This window comes from Apteryx mantelli, chromosome Z (genome assembly GCF_036417845.1).
Source record: "Apteryx mantelli isolate bAptMan1 chromosome Z, bAptMan1.hap1, whole genome shotgun sequence".
NCBI lineage: Eukaryota > Metazoa > Chordata > Aves > Apterygiformes > Apterygidae > Apteryx > Apteryx mantelli.
Window position 1 is genome coordinate 3,169,718 of NC_090020.1, and position 18,756 is coordinate 3,188,473.

An 18,756-nucleotide genomic window follows, 5' to 3' on the forward strand; every position below is an offset into this window, starting at 1 on the left:
CAGTCATCAAATATTAGATGTTTCCTTTGTCTTTGCAAATCTGAGAAGAGAAATTAAAATACCTTTTCCTAGTAGAGAAAGGAGCATAGAATTCCTGGCAAACTATGTTGACATATCATACTGGTGGCTCATGGATAAAAACATCAAAACACCTCTTCTGCTCTGAAAGAAAATTGACATTGCTACATAGTGTATATACAGGATTGGGACAATCACTCTTATGTCTTAACAAAAAAGACATTCTAGATAAGCAGTATCAAAATAGTGGATGTTTTTCTGTGCTACCTTTATAGGTGTACGAAGACCAGGAAACATGATCAGGAAAAATGTGTTGTTAAAAAGGCTCTAAACCACTACTCTCAAATCCAAATGAAAGTAATAAATTTGTCCTACTTTTTAAGCTATAAGGAACTGGAACCCTGAAGAAAGGTATTCACTGACTGCTGGATATAAGTGAACTCTTTAAAACATTTCTATAGTGTCACATACAGGATTAAGACTTTTTAAAAGTAGGGCCTAATTCCTTTTTTTAAGCATACAAGAGGCCTGATTTTTCAAAGAATAAATCACATTGGTCTTAGCTGAAAATGAACCCATCCCTAAGAGAACCAGAGAAACTAAGCTTGGAGATTTTTCAAAAATTGCCCTTTTTAAACAGCACACACAGTATCAGTGTTGGTAATATATGATTGTCCATCAATTACAACCTAAGATTTACCATCTCAGAACAAACATTTTTTTTAATTTTAATGAGAAAGAAAGAAGTTTGTTCTTTGTTTCAAAGGATAAAGGCTTACACGATTCAGATATTGAATAATAATTCTCTAAAAATTTTCAGCAGAAATTCAAGGCAAAAATTCTGAATGAATTTTATTGGAATACTTTCCTTTCCTGAGCAAAATTTACAACAGAACATGCAGATGCAGTTAATAACTTACTTCACAATACATTCTGCACTGATAGCAGTGTAACAACAGTAGCAATTGAAGTTTCCAGCATTTAATCAAAAAGCGACAGCATCTTCAATAAACAATTAGAGCTTTACTGTTAGTAGTGTCAGTGTTGTTTCCAATGTTTATCAAGCTAAATTGATTAATTCCAGCACCACATTTAAAGCTATTTAGACTTCAACACCACTTCTATGTAAGTTTCAGAAGAGTTTATTACTTTTTTCCCCCACTATCTCAGACATGAGAGTAAAAACTTACCAATCAGGCTCTTTTCTAATTTCTAACAGATAAATGACTAAAGTGCAGAAGGAAAGAAAAGTGGTAGCAAGACAAACCGGATCTCAGCACAAGTGACTTATGTCAGTGTAATTCTGACAAGTTCTCCTGACGATGCTCATTTTGCAAGAGTTGTACCATAAGTGTATTGCAAAAAAAAAGAAAGAAAGGAAAAAAAAAAGGCTGGACAAGATGCAACTACTTACTCAACCAGGTAAGGCTGATCATTTTCATTCATAAAAACAGTACACAGCTGGGACACAACTGCCCTTCTTTAGAAGCTCTCAATATTTAATGGTAAATCTTTCCTTTTCATGAAGTGTAAAAGAATTCTGGATGTGTTAAAAACTGGTAGTATTCCATTTAAGATCACAGTAATTGACATTTCAGAAAACATTATGAGTCTGAATTGTTAACTGTATGTCTCATTTCATGGAAGAGGCACTAAAAACTATCTTGAAATCAGAGAACTGTCCTCCAAGGACTGCTATAAACAATTTCAGCAATAAAGCAATAGCAGCTTTTCAAATCACAAGAGCAGTTCTTTTACAATTAATAACTAGTTATGAAGTTACACTAAAACGTGACACAAATATACTCCTGCCTTTGTCCAAAAAGAAGAGAAATATACCATCATGCAATACAGATGTTTCACCAGTTTCAATATAGCACACACTAATCATGTGCCAAAGTGTCAAAAAAAATTGGGTCTAGGTAACCTGACACACTCCACTGCTCTTCATATTACTGAAAAAGTTTAAGGTATACAAATAGAGGACTTTCTGCACTTCCTTTTATTGTCAAGCAAAGCAAAGTTGGAGATGATGGAGTTTCACTAAAACTCACTTGGTAAAATGTTAATCTCTTAAGTTCATAGTTGTACTGATTCCTGAATTAAAGATGACTATTATTAACAGCAAAAAAATCCCATTTTATCTTTCTGTTTGGCTATTAGACCTTCCCACAGAACACCAAGGTAATGTTTTAATCTGGCCTGTATACAAACTGACAATGGAGAAAACAGTGGCAGTTAACAGCCAAAGACTGACAACGGCAGCTGAGTAACACAAATTTTCTGTTTTGTGTTTCCAAAGAACTCAATTATGCTGGATTACTGAATACTTAACTGCAGGGTGACCCAACAATCTGTAGCAGAATATCCTGGTTGGCACTTAAATGAACAAAACAGCTTAAATAAGGACCCAGTTCTGATGTGCAGAGTGCTGCAATTTATGTTGCTAACAGTCAAAAGTTTGCCCACAAGGATAGCACCATGTGGTACTTAAAAAAAAAATAACCCCCTTTAAATGCTCTAAGTGAAGGAGTCACTGGTGTTATAAAGGGAGACCAAAGAAGGCATATTTCAGATTTGTACCACCTATACGTAAGAACACTTTTAAAAACTTGAAACTTTTGGAAAGGCCTCATCCGCTAACCCCTAGAGAGGACAGATGCATTGCTTTCTGTGGAAACACTACAAATACTGACAGAACAGGGGAAAACTAGCACACACCTGAAGGAATTCAGTGGGGAAGGAAAATAAAAAGAGCACCCTTAAACCAAAACATGTTTGAATTTTTCTATTGAGTCCATATCACAAAAGAACTTCTGGTAGTATTTATTTTTACTGTTAAAAAAAAGTAGACAGAAGAAAGGGGTTCATTAAAATCATGCTTTTCTAGTTAAGTTGATATTCCCTCTGATAACATTTCTTCCTGCTTCTGACATAATGTAGTGTTACTTTATTACTACTGCTCCATTATAAATCAGATAGGTGATTGTCAGAAATGTGGCATTCACACTGATTTCTTTTACTGGCATGCAAGACTGCAATATTACACATCAACAGTGGAGAACTTTAAAATGTCATCAGCATATCACGTTCTTGTACACTAGTGTAGAATGGTCTCCCAAAGATGAAGGAATGTAGACCTGGTTTAATCTTCTCAGCCAAGGCCATTATTATGTTAAGATCGCCCTCTGCTGTTAGGTCAAGGTCTATCTTTAAGCTACGAAGAGACTTAAAAGGTTTTTTTCCTTTTTGCCTGCAAGAAAGGAAAAAAGGATTTTTGAAGTCTGGATAATGTAAAAGAGAACAAAGTTAGTTTCTAAGAGTCTGTTTTCTATTATCTGCTGACTTACGTGTCATCCTCTATGTATTTTATTAAAGTTAAGGCTTTTCTGTGAAGGACTAGCAGAAATTGTGCAAGGAAAGTACTCCTTAGAGACAAGCCTGGTTTCAGGTGAAAGATCTGTTAAAAATTACACCAGAAAATTAGTCGGACACAGAAATTCAAAAATCATTTTAAGAATGTGGAACATAAAGAAATGTTGCATGCACGTGTAACAAACAGGTTCCTAATATATCAAAGCAAACATATTACCAGTGGATTCATAGATATACCCAAAATACATTCTTAGTTCTCTAGCTGCTCAGATGCAGTAAATTAAGCTGTTTCACAATTCTATTAGGACTGAGTTATATTTTCCTTTTTCAGATTATTTGAAAAGAATCTCAGGTAGCTTTTCCAATGTTGTAATTCCAGACATTGTTGGATAGTAATAGAAAATGTGCATTGTTTTTCATACTTAATAAGTAGGACTTTCAGTATTATCCTAATATTCAAATTAAGTTTAAATATTTTCAAAGATCATCTGTGTTACCAACCAGACATTTTAAATGGTCATTGTTAGATGCCTTCTCCCTAGCTATGTAGAAAAAAAAAAAATCACAGCACCAATACGAAAAGGAGCTACCTGCTATTTGTGTTAAATTATGTATTATTAGAGCCCAAAGTACTGATTTTTAACTCTTGTTCTTTCTGCAAAAACAACCAATACCTGATCCAGGAAGGCTTTTACCAATGTATCTCGATGCAGGATATCTTGAAAGACATTTCTATAGCAATGAAAGCAAACAAACATGTGAGGTAATGCCATGAAGAGACACTAAACACTTCTGTACAAGAACAGCATTACTGCTTATGGTCTGGCAGAAAGCAAGTGAACTCAATTTTAGTGAATTATAATCCTGCCATTTTTAAAGGTAATACAGAATTTCTATGCCAAACTTTTTCATGTGAAATGAACCAAAACCAGGAAAGCCGTTGGGCCCTGTCAAATACACTTAGCTGTCGTATATTCCCATTTAAAACCAGGCAACAAAATGAACAAAACACTGTCAGAATTGTCACTGAAAATGAATTTCAGTAACATTTAATGCAGCAAGACTACTGACAGAACCAGTAAATTCCAAAAGAGCAGCAACTACCACAGTTGAAGTAGCTTCTTACAAGAAAAAGCCCCCATCCTGCACTTTAATTAGAAAGCTTTACACTACTATTCTCTCAACCCAAATCAAGTAACTTTGAGAGTTGTGAGAGTACGTACAAATCAGGTGTGAAACTCTCATCTGCGTGGATAATAGGATCCTGAGACATCTCTTCATCTGAATTAGCTCTCCAAAATGCTGTCAGCTCAGATCTCATATATCGTCGCTGGTTATAGATGTGTTCATGACAAGGTGGCATCTGCTTCACTGTATTGACATCTACATCTATATGTGTAGTAGGATATGGAGCATACATTACTTGACGGAAGGGCAACACAAAGCTTCCTGTTGCATCCTGTCATAGTGAAAAAAATTAGTCTCCTAGTTATTCTTTGGAAAAAGCAAAGCTATAGTGGAATCAAACAATACTAAAACATCATTCCTACAGTTTAAATGCCATTTGTTTAGACATATTTCATTGGAGAAAATTGGTGGCAGTAAGCTCAGTAAAATGTCCTACAATAATGGATGATTCCCTTAAGGTAATAGTGAGAAAACAGATATTGAGTTAACCTACCTATTACATTACATCATCACACAATCCGCTTCTTGATCCCATTAAGAATTCAGTATATTTATCTGACAAATTTAGACTAAATGTTCATTAGAGCAAGGAGCATTATTTTTCTATGTATCTTCGCTCATTGCTGCAGTCCTTTTAAAATACATGGAAACCATATGACTAATGGACTGCTCTTTTTTGGCTTTGATATAACACAAAAACTCAGTGCCTTTTGGGACCCGTCCTAGCCCCAAGTAGGCAAGAGTATTATTATTGTACCCCAGACTGTAGGAACAACTGGGAAAAATATTTGCACAAAAGAAATAGATGCCTCAGAGAAAAGAATAGCTTGGAATTTTAACATGCACATAGTTATGGGCATACTTATAGCTCTAGAAAGGAATGAAGGAAAGACAACACGTTTCTTTAGGCATGAATGTGTGCATTTGTGTGTGCATATCAGATATGCACACACATACACACACACACACACACACTGAAGAATGCTCTTAAGCTACTGGAGAATAAAACTTGCCTAATGAACTTACTTTGAGTAATCCTTGAACAAAAAGTCCCGACTCATACTTGAAAGAAGACTCATTTCTACATAGTCTGGAACATTTCCGTTCTGACGGCGTAAGAAAGAGACACAATGTTCTCACAATCTGCATTATAAAAACAGTTTTGTAAAGACAGGAAAACTTAAAGACTAAGGTGATCCTGAAAAACAATTTTTGACTAGAATGTACTAAGCATTTCAAATGCTAAATGGAAAAGTTCATCACACTTATTAGAGACCCAGAAAATGGGTAACATGACAGAACAGTGACACATTTAAATTATAAAGACATAAGCCGTATTACTCCAACTTCCTGTGGAGCAAAACTCCACACCTTTTGCCAAAGCTCACTTTTTAGCCAACTACATAGGACAAACCACTTTTGCTTCTGTTAGCTTTTCCTATTACTTAAAAATGAGTTACTATGATTACTTTCCTGGCCCATTTAAGCCTGTTATTTGCTGCATACTGAAACACTAGCTATTGTCTCCAATAAGGCAAAGTTAATTCTTTTTAAATAAGCATCCATGCTTATTATGTTTCCTCAACATTATTTCTGCAAGCTCTCCATTAAAAGCAAAAAAACCTATTTCATTATCCTTTTGCATACTCCTGTGCTACAGCTACAAATAATCTTCTTCAAATACTAACATATATTCCACTGTACTAATCTTACAGTCTTAACTTGTACTTTCTTCTCTGTCTGTAAGGTGTTTGGGAAGGATCCATCCTTGTGCAATATCTTTGTACACCACCTGACACAACGGCGTCCTAGTTTCTGACTTATGCTCTTTGCCACTTCAGCAAGATACAACAGGTGTTTTTTTGTTATATGGAAAGTTGAAGTATGCCATGAAGAAAGCAGTTTCTTTAGAACAGTTGTACCATGACAAAAGAGTACAATACTGATAAGGACTTGTGTAGGATTTATGAAATTTTGCCCTGGATATATCTTGAGACTCACGTTCTTCTAGACTTTTTTTTTCCCAAAACATATCAATACTTATTCTTATCAATAAATTTTTTTAAACACTCCTAACTAGTTAAGCCTTTAACATCTCCTCCTTCATGATAGAAAGTGTGCATCTTACATGCCTGAAGCAGTACTCACTAATTCCAGTTAGCAGATTTCAGCTAAGAATTGAGAATTTTCTTTTCTCCAATTCCCTATTGCTCATGATTAGAATGTCAGCTGTTATTGTTCATTTAATCAGAGGTGCTTTACTATCACTCTCAATACACACAAAACAATTCCTTTCTTTCTCATTTTTTAAAAACATAATGAAGTGCTTATTTCAAAACACAGGTTTACTGAAGAAGCCTTGCTTTTTTGTGAACCTTAAAAAAAAAAAGAATATATTGCAGTGTAGCTAATATATATAGTTACATAATGAACCTATAAAATATTCAACAGGTCTAGTATTTTTAATTTTTATTTTATGTTGCAACAGTACACACACAGATACATTTATACATGTATCAGAAAAGGGGATCAGTACCAAGGATTAAAATGAGAAGTCTTTCTAAAAGGAAGGTTTCAATCTTGCAAAATAAACTAGAACTCAATGATCAGTACATCATAATTAAAAACATGATCAGACAGAAAACCCCAATACAGAAAAGTATTTTCTATCAGTAAATGAAGTTATTTGACTATACTGCTTCTCCACATGTGTACTCCAGGAGCCTTGTCATGGTCTCAGAATATGAAAATATTGTTATTACATTGCCCAGAGCAACACTCACAGCAGTACCACTGTACTCATTAAATGCAATGGCACGCAACACCCGAAGCCTCTAGGATCACATGTTTTTATAACACCCTTCTTTCCATTCCCAGTTGCAGGGATATTCTGAATCAAATGGGCTTATTAGAGGACTAAACTGTGAGTGCAGAGAGGCAATTTATTTAGCGAATTCCATTTCCTCTTGAAAAAACATTTTTTCCATGATTTGTCTCTGCATAGTTTGACTGAAGATTAACTTTAGTGTATTTATTAGAAGAGATGGAATAACAGTCTAATTAAAAGCAAGTCAAAGGGAAATCCTTCTGAATGAAAGGCTGATATACTGCCTTATGCCATAAATAAGCTTTAAGAAATACTTCAGTGGACTGTAAACACAGATATATCTCTTCCAGGAACTGTTTTCAATTTATTTGAAACTAGCATTTATATATAATCCAAATACATTTTTATACACAGCTTTTTGAAAATTCTGAATAAGAAAAATATCCTCCTTTGACTTTTCCTTCAAACACTTTGTAAGCTTAAAATAAGCATCAAAAAATTCTCTGTATTTGCACAAAAATATTACAGGAAAAACTAAGCAGATAATTTCATATTGGTTCAAGTTAAGTATTTGGTAACAGATTTAGAAGAGAGTTAAAAAAAAAATTAACAAAATGAGGAAAGGGATGTCTACCACAAAAAGGTAATAATTTTACTGTTCTGAAATAAGAGCCTCTAAACATGACTTTTGGACCATAATGATGTATGTACATTTTACTCTTCTCTGTTAAGAGGTGAAGCTAGTGCTGCCCATTGTTTCTAGACCTGGAAGCTCCCTAGCATTATGCCTACTGATAAGTGTCAATTTTACACGTGCTCCAACAACTACGCTGAAATACTGCGTATTTTGTTGCTACAGGGCTCAGTTTCAGGGGTTTATATCCGTGCTTTGCATCTCTCTGGCTCTTCTGAAAAGTTGAGTCAAACTTAATTTAAGGATCTATCAATTAAACTGTACAGTTATTTACCAATTAGTTTCAAACAGGCTGAAGACAAAGAGTCAACACAAACACAGCTACGCAGACAAAAGTCTTGGAACTGATGGTAATAGTGTAAGATCCTAGTAAGCTTGCACATTCTGAGGTGTGTGTGTGACTACAGATGCATAACAGCTTTGAGGTTTCATGAAACATAAGCAATTCATGATGCAGAAGTATATTTATTCCCCAGAATAGCAAAATTATGCAGATACTCATTTCTTAAAGTACATGGACAACACCCACTGACATAGCTGAACTGCGCAAGTCACTTCAGAGTGGTTCAGTTTATATTTATAGCTAACAAATCTGATTTTAAAATTTCTGACCCATTCACTATTCATTATATCCAGTATGAATAAAATTAAATATATTGGTTTGCTTAAAGCTGCCAGAATACAATTGATAAGCCACTTTTCAAGCAGAATTATGAAGTGCTAGAGCAATCAACTGAAGTAAGATAACTAGACAATGATACTCCCTCTTTCTTCAACCTCAGGTATGTTCATAGGCAACCCTTGCTGCAAATGACACACTAACACTCTTAACAAACCAAACTTGAATGCTGATTTTTACAAAGTGCCTTACCTTATTAACTTTTTCTGCACTGCTTCCTACAACTACAGAACAACCACAGGTCTGCAGATGTGAACTAATTGCACTGCAAATTAAAACAGGTTAATACATTTATTCAGACTTTTCAAATATAACCATTATCATGAATCTACAAGAATTATTATGACCCCCAGTATAACTTTGGAATTTTAGCAATACCTACATTTCTGTAGGTTCAGCAATATCTACATTTTTAGTCTGATGCATAGAAAGACCAGCAGACAGAACCTCTAAACACCACTTACAGTGCTAACCAAAACTGTCTATTGCTACTAACTGTATTATAGCATCATTATAAAATAATTCATCTAAAATAACAGAAGGCTGATAATGAAGGGTTTGAAAACATCTTGAAAGATGACCTATTCCATAGTTGTCCTCGTTTTCTAAAACTGTGGGTCAGATACCAGTTTTGGGACACTTGGTAGGTGAACTGCCCTATGCTTGCTAACTACATGGGCAAGAGCACTTCATAGGCTTGAGCTTCTCCATATAAAATGGCACACTGGGAATTGGATGGTCTTGTCTTATGAGTTGCCAGCAGCACAGCTCTGATTTAGTTACTCCTAAGTTTGGAGGCTGCAACAAGTATACCTGTGCTAAACTTGTCTCTTAAGAACAGGTTAAGAGTTGTCTTCTGTTGAGGTTTCGTCATCACTCTACACAACTCTCTCAAACCAACACCTGCCTCACAGCTTCAAACGTCTAGCTATCCTTGTAATTAGAAAGCTTTTTCCAACATCTATGAATACATGGAAGTATCTGAACTGAAGGACTGATTGTATTGTGTTTAACCAGCTCTAATAAACCCCTCTAAACTGGTTAAAATCGTAATAGCTATGCTGAGACTCTCAAGTCCTACAGGTGGACTTTACAGTGGACCTACTACTATTTAACTTACCAAATATTTTTAAAATAGTTAGATTCAAGGCTATCTGCGTACAGATGAATTCGTCACTTTGTGCAATCCAATTTTTATTCAGTGAAGTTTAGAAATCCATACCAACACTATATTAGACTTGAGACCTGAACCCAGATGAGTTGATAAGCTCTGCTACCCTCTAAAAAGCAGTTTTAAATAGAACAGCACAGGAAGCTTAACTGAACCTTCATCCTTGAAGACGGAGTTCGTCAGATCATTCATTAGATCAGTTACATCACTTCTGTTTAATAACCCTGCCATTGCTTGCCCAACAGCTGTATAAAACTGTAGGACCTTGCTACTATTAGCAGTAATTTTAAGAAAGCTATAAAAGGAGGAAAGGGGTGTATACAAAAAAATCACATAACAAGGAAGTATGCAAAACACCACTCCAGATAACTGTAAAGATATACAACTAAAACATTTGCAATGACCCTGATATTTTGGGATTATTGTGCAATGCTGTACATCTGCAGTGCTGTTCATTTGGATGTTGTCAGCAGCATGTCAGAACAACAGGTATGTTCCAGCCAGGGTCCCTGACGTTTGGACACTTTAGACAAATGGCCAAGCTATCCTTCTTCCTGAAAATTTTATCCAGGCAAGAGAAGTAGCAGCAAGAAGTCTATTACCTGCTTCTGATAAAAAAGTAACTTATCATCATAGGATCAATGACTCTAGTTGCTTACAATAATTCATCCAACAATATTCACTACATTATTTCTTAAAGATTGCTAGCCTCACAGGACTAAAAACACAAACAGAACCCAAGTTCTCTATAAAACTAAATACTACATCATTGTGAAGAACTAGTAAATTTAACACATGAATTTGTGCAGTACTGAAAGAATATGTGATACTGTATAAACAGACTATAAATTCTTTGCAGCTAAGCACTACAGAAATTAATGTAGTTGTAGGGGAGATATTTTGAAAGGTAACAGATGATCTATTAAAATCCATGAAATATGCTTCCCACAGGAGACTAAGTTGCTCTGAGGTGCAACTATTTCTAGTTATACATTAAAAATAGGGAATAAAGCAAAAACACATAATATAATAATGAATGTCCTATATGCCGCACCTTCAGTGACTTTTATTCACAATAACACACCCAATATTTGGTATTTCAAAAAGATGCAAGACTTTGATTTGTATCAAAAAATAAAATATTTGGTACCTAAAGCAATAACTCTGTGACAATAAGCAGCGGCAGCTATTAGCTCAGGGCCATTCTTTTAAAAAGGAAACAACTTTTACAGCATTTTACACATAAAAATCTCAAAGAGTTGAATACATGTCATTTTCCCCCTCCTATAAAGAAAACTAATCTAAGACATACTCACATGCACACATATTTATAGATACACACACACACAAGTCTAAATCATTTTACGACAGCATAAATCAAAACTGAATTTCATACTTGAGGAGAAAGCCTTCATGGCAACTATCCCCAATGTCATCATCATTTAGCACTGTATCACTTATCTGAAATGCAATAAATATAAACAAAGGTTAGACAAGGATGTGCGACACCTTTTAAATAACTCATTTTGTTTTTAATTATAGGTATTGACTGTTTAGGATCTGCTCTGTTTGGAATCTGCTTAAACTAAGTTATAACACTGCCAGAAAACCAAAACGTTAAAAAGGCCTTCTGGCTTCAGCCAAAGGATATTGAAAGAACAAACTAAGTCACTGGATCATTAAACTTGTTTCTCCATCATGACAGTCAGACTGTGCCCAATTTATTTTTCTAATGCTTTATCCAGAATACCTTAAGTCAAATCACTTCCACTTCTTTCATGAGAACACTAAACCACACTGAAACAGGTATTAACATTAAACTGGTTACCTCTTCATTTATTTTGTTGTGTATGAACAGCCTTTCCCCCTCTCTTTTAAAAATGATATCATTGGTAGGTAATTTTGCTAAGTGCTGAGCAAAAATCCACTGCTAGTACTGTTATATTTACCAAACTAAAACTGTTACGTTAAACCATCCCATATACCATTAAGTAGAGCTTGATGTCAAACACCTAAACTGTACAAGAATTTGTGACAGCTCTGTAGGGTTTTTTTTCCTGTCAAAGAGAGCATCAAATGAGAATGGCAAAATCATTTTCTTATTCAGAAGGCAATAAACATAAGGACTTACATCTATTTCTTCTGAAACACTGTGTGATTTCATAGAGGAAAGGAGTTCCATTACAGGAATAACTTCTCCTGTCAGCATTGGAATGATGCTCTGGCCCTGTGGAATAAATAACGTTTGAAGTAAAAGCACATCATGCAGTACAGGAAGTTACCAGGGACAAACTTGCAATATTACAGGCAAAGCATCTTTAACTTTCTATTATTTGGAAGTGTGGTATGGGAGTTAATTGATACATAGACTTCTTCAACTTTGCTCATCAGCAATTGTGAACAGGAAACATGCAGTTCACTTTTTAACAAGACATGTAAAATGTATTTCCAGGGTCTTATGCTAATTCGCCAGATCAGTTTGATTGGCCCAGACAGGACATATTTGGAATGATACAATTCATACCGTATTATATGCAATTACTGTTAAGCTTACAGATTCAAACTATAATGTTTTAGCAGTGACAGGAAAACAGTACCAGGCTTATTAGTTATTAACATAGGAAATTATTTCTCTTGTTCTATCTTTCACACAAAACCGAAAATCACACTTTCATATTTATGTTTTCAGAAACTGAATTCTCTTCACAGTCTCATCCATCAAGTCTACAACCATACTCCAACATGACAGACTCTGTACACCTCTGTAACTTGAAAAGGTAATGACCTAGTGAAAAACTACCCTTGACAGGAGGAGAGCATAAATCTGTGGAAGCTACTACCTTTAGGGAACTTGAAGTTCAAATAAAAAACTTCCCTCTTCTGAATGGTAATATTCTTCACAGATTTCCCTTTTACACTTAAAGGGATGGAAAATATTTTCCTTCAATTTGTTCACAGCTTCCATCATCCTATCTTCAGTAAGTTTGCCTCATGTGCACGGCAGGTCATCAGCCAGTCCAAAGTATCTTCCTGGATCCCAGAAATGAGAAGCAGCACCAAGTTCTACAGTCACCAGATCCAGTCAAATATTTTTGTGATGGTGTGCCATATGCATCAACCAGATGGTCTTACCTGATCCTCCATTCTCTCCGTGCCTTCCAAGACAATCTTCTGGAAATGTTCTTGCCTCTCCTGAGCAAGAGAAGCAGTTAAATATAAAAGCTCTGGTATTTGTCTACACATGTATGCACACAACAGTCAAATGGCAAAATCTCTTCCCTGTAGAATCATGCTTCTTAGATTCAAATTTTGATGTTCAAGTCTTTTTCTTTTACAGAGTTGACATTAGTAGGAAGTGATGTCACTTTAAAGAGATCAATCCTCTCTGCTCTGCTCCCCACCAAACCTCTTATATGTTTGAGCAGGAGTAGCAGGAAAGGGAGAGTGGGACAACAATGACAACAGATTAATAGTTCCTTTGTTACAGACCAAGCAAATGACAGATGATCAGGAGATTAAGGTGCAGAATTCCACGTCGTGGACTTTTATTTTCAAACGGATAATGTACAGACTGATGGTTCCTGATGAAACAGGAGAAAATGAGGATAAGGAATTCCTCCAGGATAAGGAAAACTATTGGTTTGGGGAGGGGAGGAAAGACAGGATTATTTCCACATCTTGAGACACTGACAAGTCTTCAAAACATGCCCACTGTTTTAAAACCAAGTACAGGTGACATGAAACCTCAAAGTACATAAAACACACGCTGCGTAAGAGATTGGACTAGGCTCTCAAAACACTCATCAGCAGCTCAGTAGCAAACAACATTCAAAATGTAACTTACAACAGAATCCAGTTATTATTCATAATGAAAGCCTTAATCACTTGATCAATCACTACAAGATGCAAAAATAGAAGATGCTGCAAGAACTAATGGTATCTTTTGCTAGATGCTGAGAAGTTACTGCATTTTTTGTGGTTACTCTCCTCTGACTGAACTACTCGAAGTTCATCAAACTCAAGTGGGTGAAGAGCTTATCTAACCTCTTTGCAGTCGATGAATAAAAGGCAAGCTATAGTAAATTGCCCTCAAACGGTACTAAGACTTGTCTAACAATCTGAAAGTAGTGCCTATGAAAGACAACACAGATACTATGCAGATTCCTTCAGGGCACCTCCATTGTGACTTCAGCATCAGTGTCATAAGGCTTCCTTGACAATGAAGATCCTTTGCTTTAAAATAAATCAGTCTTCATGAAGATGAGGCTGAACACCGTAAGCCACTTCTTTTTAGAAATACAGCTGCTATGAATTATTAGACAAACAATTGGAACAAGAAATCTGAGTGAATAAAAGGGATTTATAAACACATATAGAAGACTTGTTTGGAGTCGCTTGTCTTTGCCAGTCTGAACACTGCTCCACATTTCTCCTAGTCCTGAGTTCAGGTTTCTTCTCTTCTAAAGTCTGGTTGGAACTGTTGTCCATCCCTAAATAGAACTCATGAGAACTGATAACCACAACAACCATTACAAATGCTGGAACAGATACACAGTTCCTTTGAGATAAGACTTCAACATCACTTTTTCTGGTGTAGCCATGCTTGCTGAACCATCAGAAACTGGAAACTGTAATATTTGGGCCTGTCTTAATACACTGCTCATGCCTAAATTTGATAACACTACTCATGCCTAAATTTTAATCTAAATTTTTAATATAATTTTCTCTCTTCTTGGTAAGGCTGAGGCTCTACAGATAAAGCTAGAAACACTTTTGACCTTCCACAAAAACCCAATATGAGAATGTCACTCTCTTGACTGACCAAGTTGGACTACCTACCTCAAGAACCACTGAAAAAGAATGAAGAACTTCACAACTAACTTCAGAGAATAGCACCAGAAAACACTTTCCATCATTGTCAATGCAACTCAAAGGCCATTTCTACTGCAGAAACAGATGGATGTGGATCAAGATTCAAAAAGAGGGAAGACAAACTGTAGTTAATGATGCACAACGCTTAATTCGACCATTCCACATTAGAAGTCTGTACAGAAAGCCCTAAATGACAGAGAAACTATGTAATTGTAAAACTAATGCACGAGCATTCCTTTATGTCAAAAGCACTAATGTCCAGAGAACAACTGACTTTTAGAAGACTAGATTAGGAATGAAACATTTATGTTTCTACTCTACTGAAAACAAATGTTTAAGTCCTACCTTTTCTTTGAAAAGCAAACATCAGAAGTAACAAGAGTGGATGTGAAACGGGACACAGCCATCTCCAAGCCATACAGCAAAAAACACTAGTCTTTGTTAGTGTAACAAAAAGGAAATTACAATTTAAAATGTAACAGCAAATTATTATTTTTGGAATCTTATTCAGATTAGAGTACCTCAAAATGAAGTTTAAAATATGTTGACTAGAGGTCTCAAAACAGAACAGAAGCAAAAACTTCATCAGGCAATCATACATCGCCACAGACATTACATCTGACATGCAATCTGCTTCTTTTAGACAATTTGAACTATATAGATTTTTTTTATTTTTATTATTGGAATGTTATTATTGGAATGTTTAAACAAAATACGTAATAATTTCCATTTAATCATGAAAAATCCATAATGAACCCAAAGGTGCAATTCTTCAAAAATAATTTAATACAGTTTCTTTTTTCACATTTCAAAAGCAGTAATATTTGGACTAAAGGAGATATATTTTCTTGATTCTCCAACAACTTAACACTCTGGCAAGTTGTCTTGCCAAACTGTTTGTTAATATCCTTTTTTGAGAATGTATACAGTAGTCACCGTATTATGAATGGTAACTTGAAATCATTCCAACAGTTTCCTTTTTTGGACACCATCAATGAAAATAATGATCTGAAACACTGTAATTTTACAATTCCACCTAATATAAATACTTTATTTAGCACAGTTAAAAGCAGTAATTTTCCTCAAACTCCGGGAGATTAAAAACACTGCACAGGACACCTGTTTTAACTAGATGAACTGGCGCATGCTCAATTAATCCTATATACAGCAATAAATCACATGGCTAAAAATCCACCTTTGAATTTGCTGACATAACTTGAAAACTTTTTACCTTCAAAATCCAGTACTTGTAGAGAGATCGGTTTCCTCATAGTTTTTGTGTTTGGGTTGCTACATAATCAGCATCACAAATCTTAATCTTTTGCTATTACTCAAGACAACTCAGATAACTGTTTTTTAGTAATGAACAACCAACCTACCTTATGCATCCATATTCTTCCTTTCCTTATAATATGTGTTAACCTATCCACACACACTCTGTGAAGAGGCAGGTAGAAGCCAAGTTCACTTTGTGGAAGTATAATTGACAGTCCATATGTGCTTCTGTCTCCATTCCAGTTTCCATCAAAGATTAATGACACAATGATTACTCTTTTCTCCGCCAAGACGAAAAACTTCACATCTATTGCACCGCTTTCTGCATTCCGAAGTATCTCTCCATTCAGGGTGTGATTAGCAAGAAAAGTTATTTCACCATCACTGAGAAGTACCTGTTCGGTCTTTGGGGCCCAGATGTGTCGCACTCTGGGGCCAAGAATATTGTCCCAGTAAGCAAAAGTGGCAGCTAATAAAGGTGACTCTCCATTCAAAGAGATCTCTGTTTTTGCAACTGCAGGAGACGGTGGTGGACAAAGAGCTGACATACCTGTTTCCTCTCTATCATATCACTAAAATGCTTACATTGCCTAAAAGACAAAGTTTTAGCAGAAAAAATAAAATTAGAACAGCATTATTATCTCATTTTCTTTTGCTTCCAAATCTGCCTTCAAGACATCCACAGCTCTGACTTCTACTCTTAGGATTTCATTCTAGCCTTCATGCAAGAAGGAAGTTTATATGCATACCTTCCACATAACAAAGTGGTATACTTTACAAATGTTAGTCAATCAAACCTCAAATATCCTTTACTCACTCTAAAAATATGATTATGATGAGCCTGCACAACATTCAACTAGTGTAAGAAAACTGACACATGATAAGCATCTCCTTTACTTTAAAGTGGCATGCATGCCCTGGCCATTTCCAACAACCCTACACCTTCCCAATTTTGATGGGGTTGCAGAAGATAACAGGAAGTTCCACCTTGCCCAAAAGGCATGTTAGAGTCACAGCAACAGTCACAGAACCCAGATATATTAAATCAGAGTTGTACCAAAAATCTCAACACAGAATAGAAAGATATAAACACTAAAATGCATTTATCTTAGCTTAACTTTGAGATACCAAAACTAAGTTTTTCTTTTTTTTTTTGGGGGGGGGGTGTTGTTTGTCTTTTTAATGTCTGCACCTAGACTACTCTACATTGCAGCAGAGGGGAAAAACGGACAAAAATCAAAGGAGAAGTAATACTCATCCTATTGACATAGTCGTATCTGGTCAGACCTCCAGCGTAGTTTTTTGTTTCATACATCTATGCATTTTAAGCTCCCCAGTAAAACTGTCCAACTGCTTTTCCTTAGAGCAGAAGAGCAAAGCATCTCCCTCTCTGTTTACTTCTCAGGCCTGATTTAACAATGTTAGGCCACTCTCCTATTGCGTATAACAGCCTGGGCTGGCAGAGGGGAAGCTGCGCACTAGACTTAAAATGCAACTTCACAGTTTTAGGAAAAGACGAAACAGAGACATCCCTGCGTCTTTACAGACACAGGCAAACAAGAAACTTCCTCTCATCACAGTTCTTCCAGAAAAACAAGCTGCTCAGAGCTAAGGCTGCTGGGGCACAAGACGCCCACCTGGAGATTAAACCACCACTATCCAAACCTGGAACCAGCGTATTTAGCGGTGTCCAGATCTGATTTTCACCTTGGAAATTACCCACCTCGCGGCAAACGGGTGGGAGACGAGCTACAGCACCTGGCTCCTTCGCTTGCTGTCCCTCAGAGAAATGGAACACAGACACCCGCTGGGGCTGAAAACAAAACCCGCCCGCCCGTCACTTCCGCCCCTCAGATGGGGGGGGGGGTGAGACCGGGGCCCCGCAGTAATCAACCCCCCCTCCCTTTCCCCCTCCCCCACGGCCCGCGCCACTCGCCTCACCTGCGCAACCGCACCAACGGACGCCCCCCCCCCCCCAGTGGCTCGCGCCACGTCGCGCATGCACCCACCACTTCCCCCGCCGGACCACACAACGGCCGGCCTCAGCACCGCTGCCGCGCATGCGCTTCCCCCCCGCCTGCTGGGCCGGAGCCGCCCAACTGCACAGCGATAGAGGGGGGATGGGAGGGCGTCTTTTGTTGCCGCTGTGCTAGCGGGCAGCGTGTCCTGTTGGGAGCTTGGGAGAGCAACTGAGCTGTGCGGGTTGCTTCGAGCAACCTGGGGGGAGGGCTGTTTTGGCTGATCCGGGGCGGCAGTGCGGAGGCAGCCTTTCCTCCTTCCTTTCTGGCGGCAGAGAAAAATGGCGGCATAAGGCGCGGCCTGTGCCGCAACGCCGCAGTGCCTGGGCGGGCGCTGCCGCGGCCAGGGAGCGGGGCTGGGGGGGGTTGGGGGGCGCGGCTCTCGGTGGTGAGAGTGGGCAGCCCCTGCCCTCCAGGCGGCGGGCGTGATCGCTGAGGGAGGAAGGCAGCGGTGAGACTGTTTGAAAGGGAGGTTGTGTCTCCTTTCGATACGCTAAAGGACTTACCGAAGCCGCAGTGAAGAAAAAGCCCTGCCCATCCCTATTCTTCCTTGCTCTATGACGCAGCCTTACCTATTGCCATGCTCTGTGAAAAGTAATATATAAACAAGTTCATGCTGTGGGAGTATACTGCTTAAAT

General features: G+C 37.2%; 1 protein-coding gene across 4 annotated transcripts; it reads right to left on the reverse strand.

Annotated features, from left to right (window-relative positions):
- Positions 1–844: 844 nt before the first annotated feature.
- C9orf72 (C9orf72-SMCR8 complex subunit) lies at positions 845–18,055 on the reverse strand. Of its 4 annotated transcripts, none has more exons than XM_067315138.1 (11): positions 18,041–18,055; positions 16,204–16,689; positions 13,085–13,144; positions 12,084–12,179; positions 11,349–11,413; positions 8,974–9,046; positions 5,608–5,724; positions 4,617–4,852; positions 4,068–4,125; positions 3,369–3,478; positions 845–3,271 (listed from the first exon to the last, which is right to left on the reverse strand). In XM_067315138.1, the coding sequence occupies exons 2-11, from the start codon at positions 16,645–16,647 to the stop codon at positions 3,085–3,087; spliced, it is 1,446 nt and encodes a 481-aa protein (XP_067171239.1). In that variant the 5' UTR covers positions 16,648–16,689; positions 18,041–18,055; the 3' UTR covers positions 845–3,084. The 4 variants fall into 4 exon arrangements, with proteins under 4 accessions (XP_067171239.1, XP_013810854.1, XP_067171240.1 ...); XM_013955400.2 differs by lacking the exon at positions 18,041–18,055 and adding an exon at positions 17,823–17,924; XM_067315139.1 differs by lacking the exons at positions 16,204–16,689; positions 18,041–18,055 and adding an exon at positions 17,823–17,924.
- Between the last annotated feature and the right edge of the window lie 701 nt (positions 18,056–18,756).

Excerpts from the sequence above, each read along its gene's own strand:
- C9orf72 (XM_067315138.1), bottom strand. The coding sequence starts at position 16,647 with ATGTCAGCTCTTTGTCCACCACCGTCTCCTGCAGTTGCAAAAACAGAG. Across the intron at positions 11,414-12,083 it reads GTGTTTCAGAAGAAATAGAT|ATAAGTGATACAGTGCTAAA; the intron begins GTAAGTCCTTAT and ends ATTGCATTTCAG. Across the intron at positions 3,479-4,067 it reads TAAAAGCCTTCCTGGATCAG|ATCTTTCACCTGAAACCAGG; the intron begins GTATTGGTTGTT and ends AATTTTTAACAG.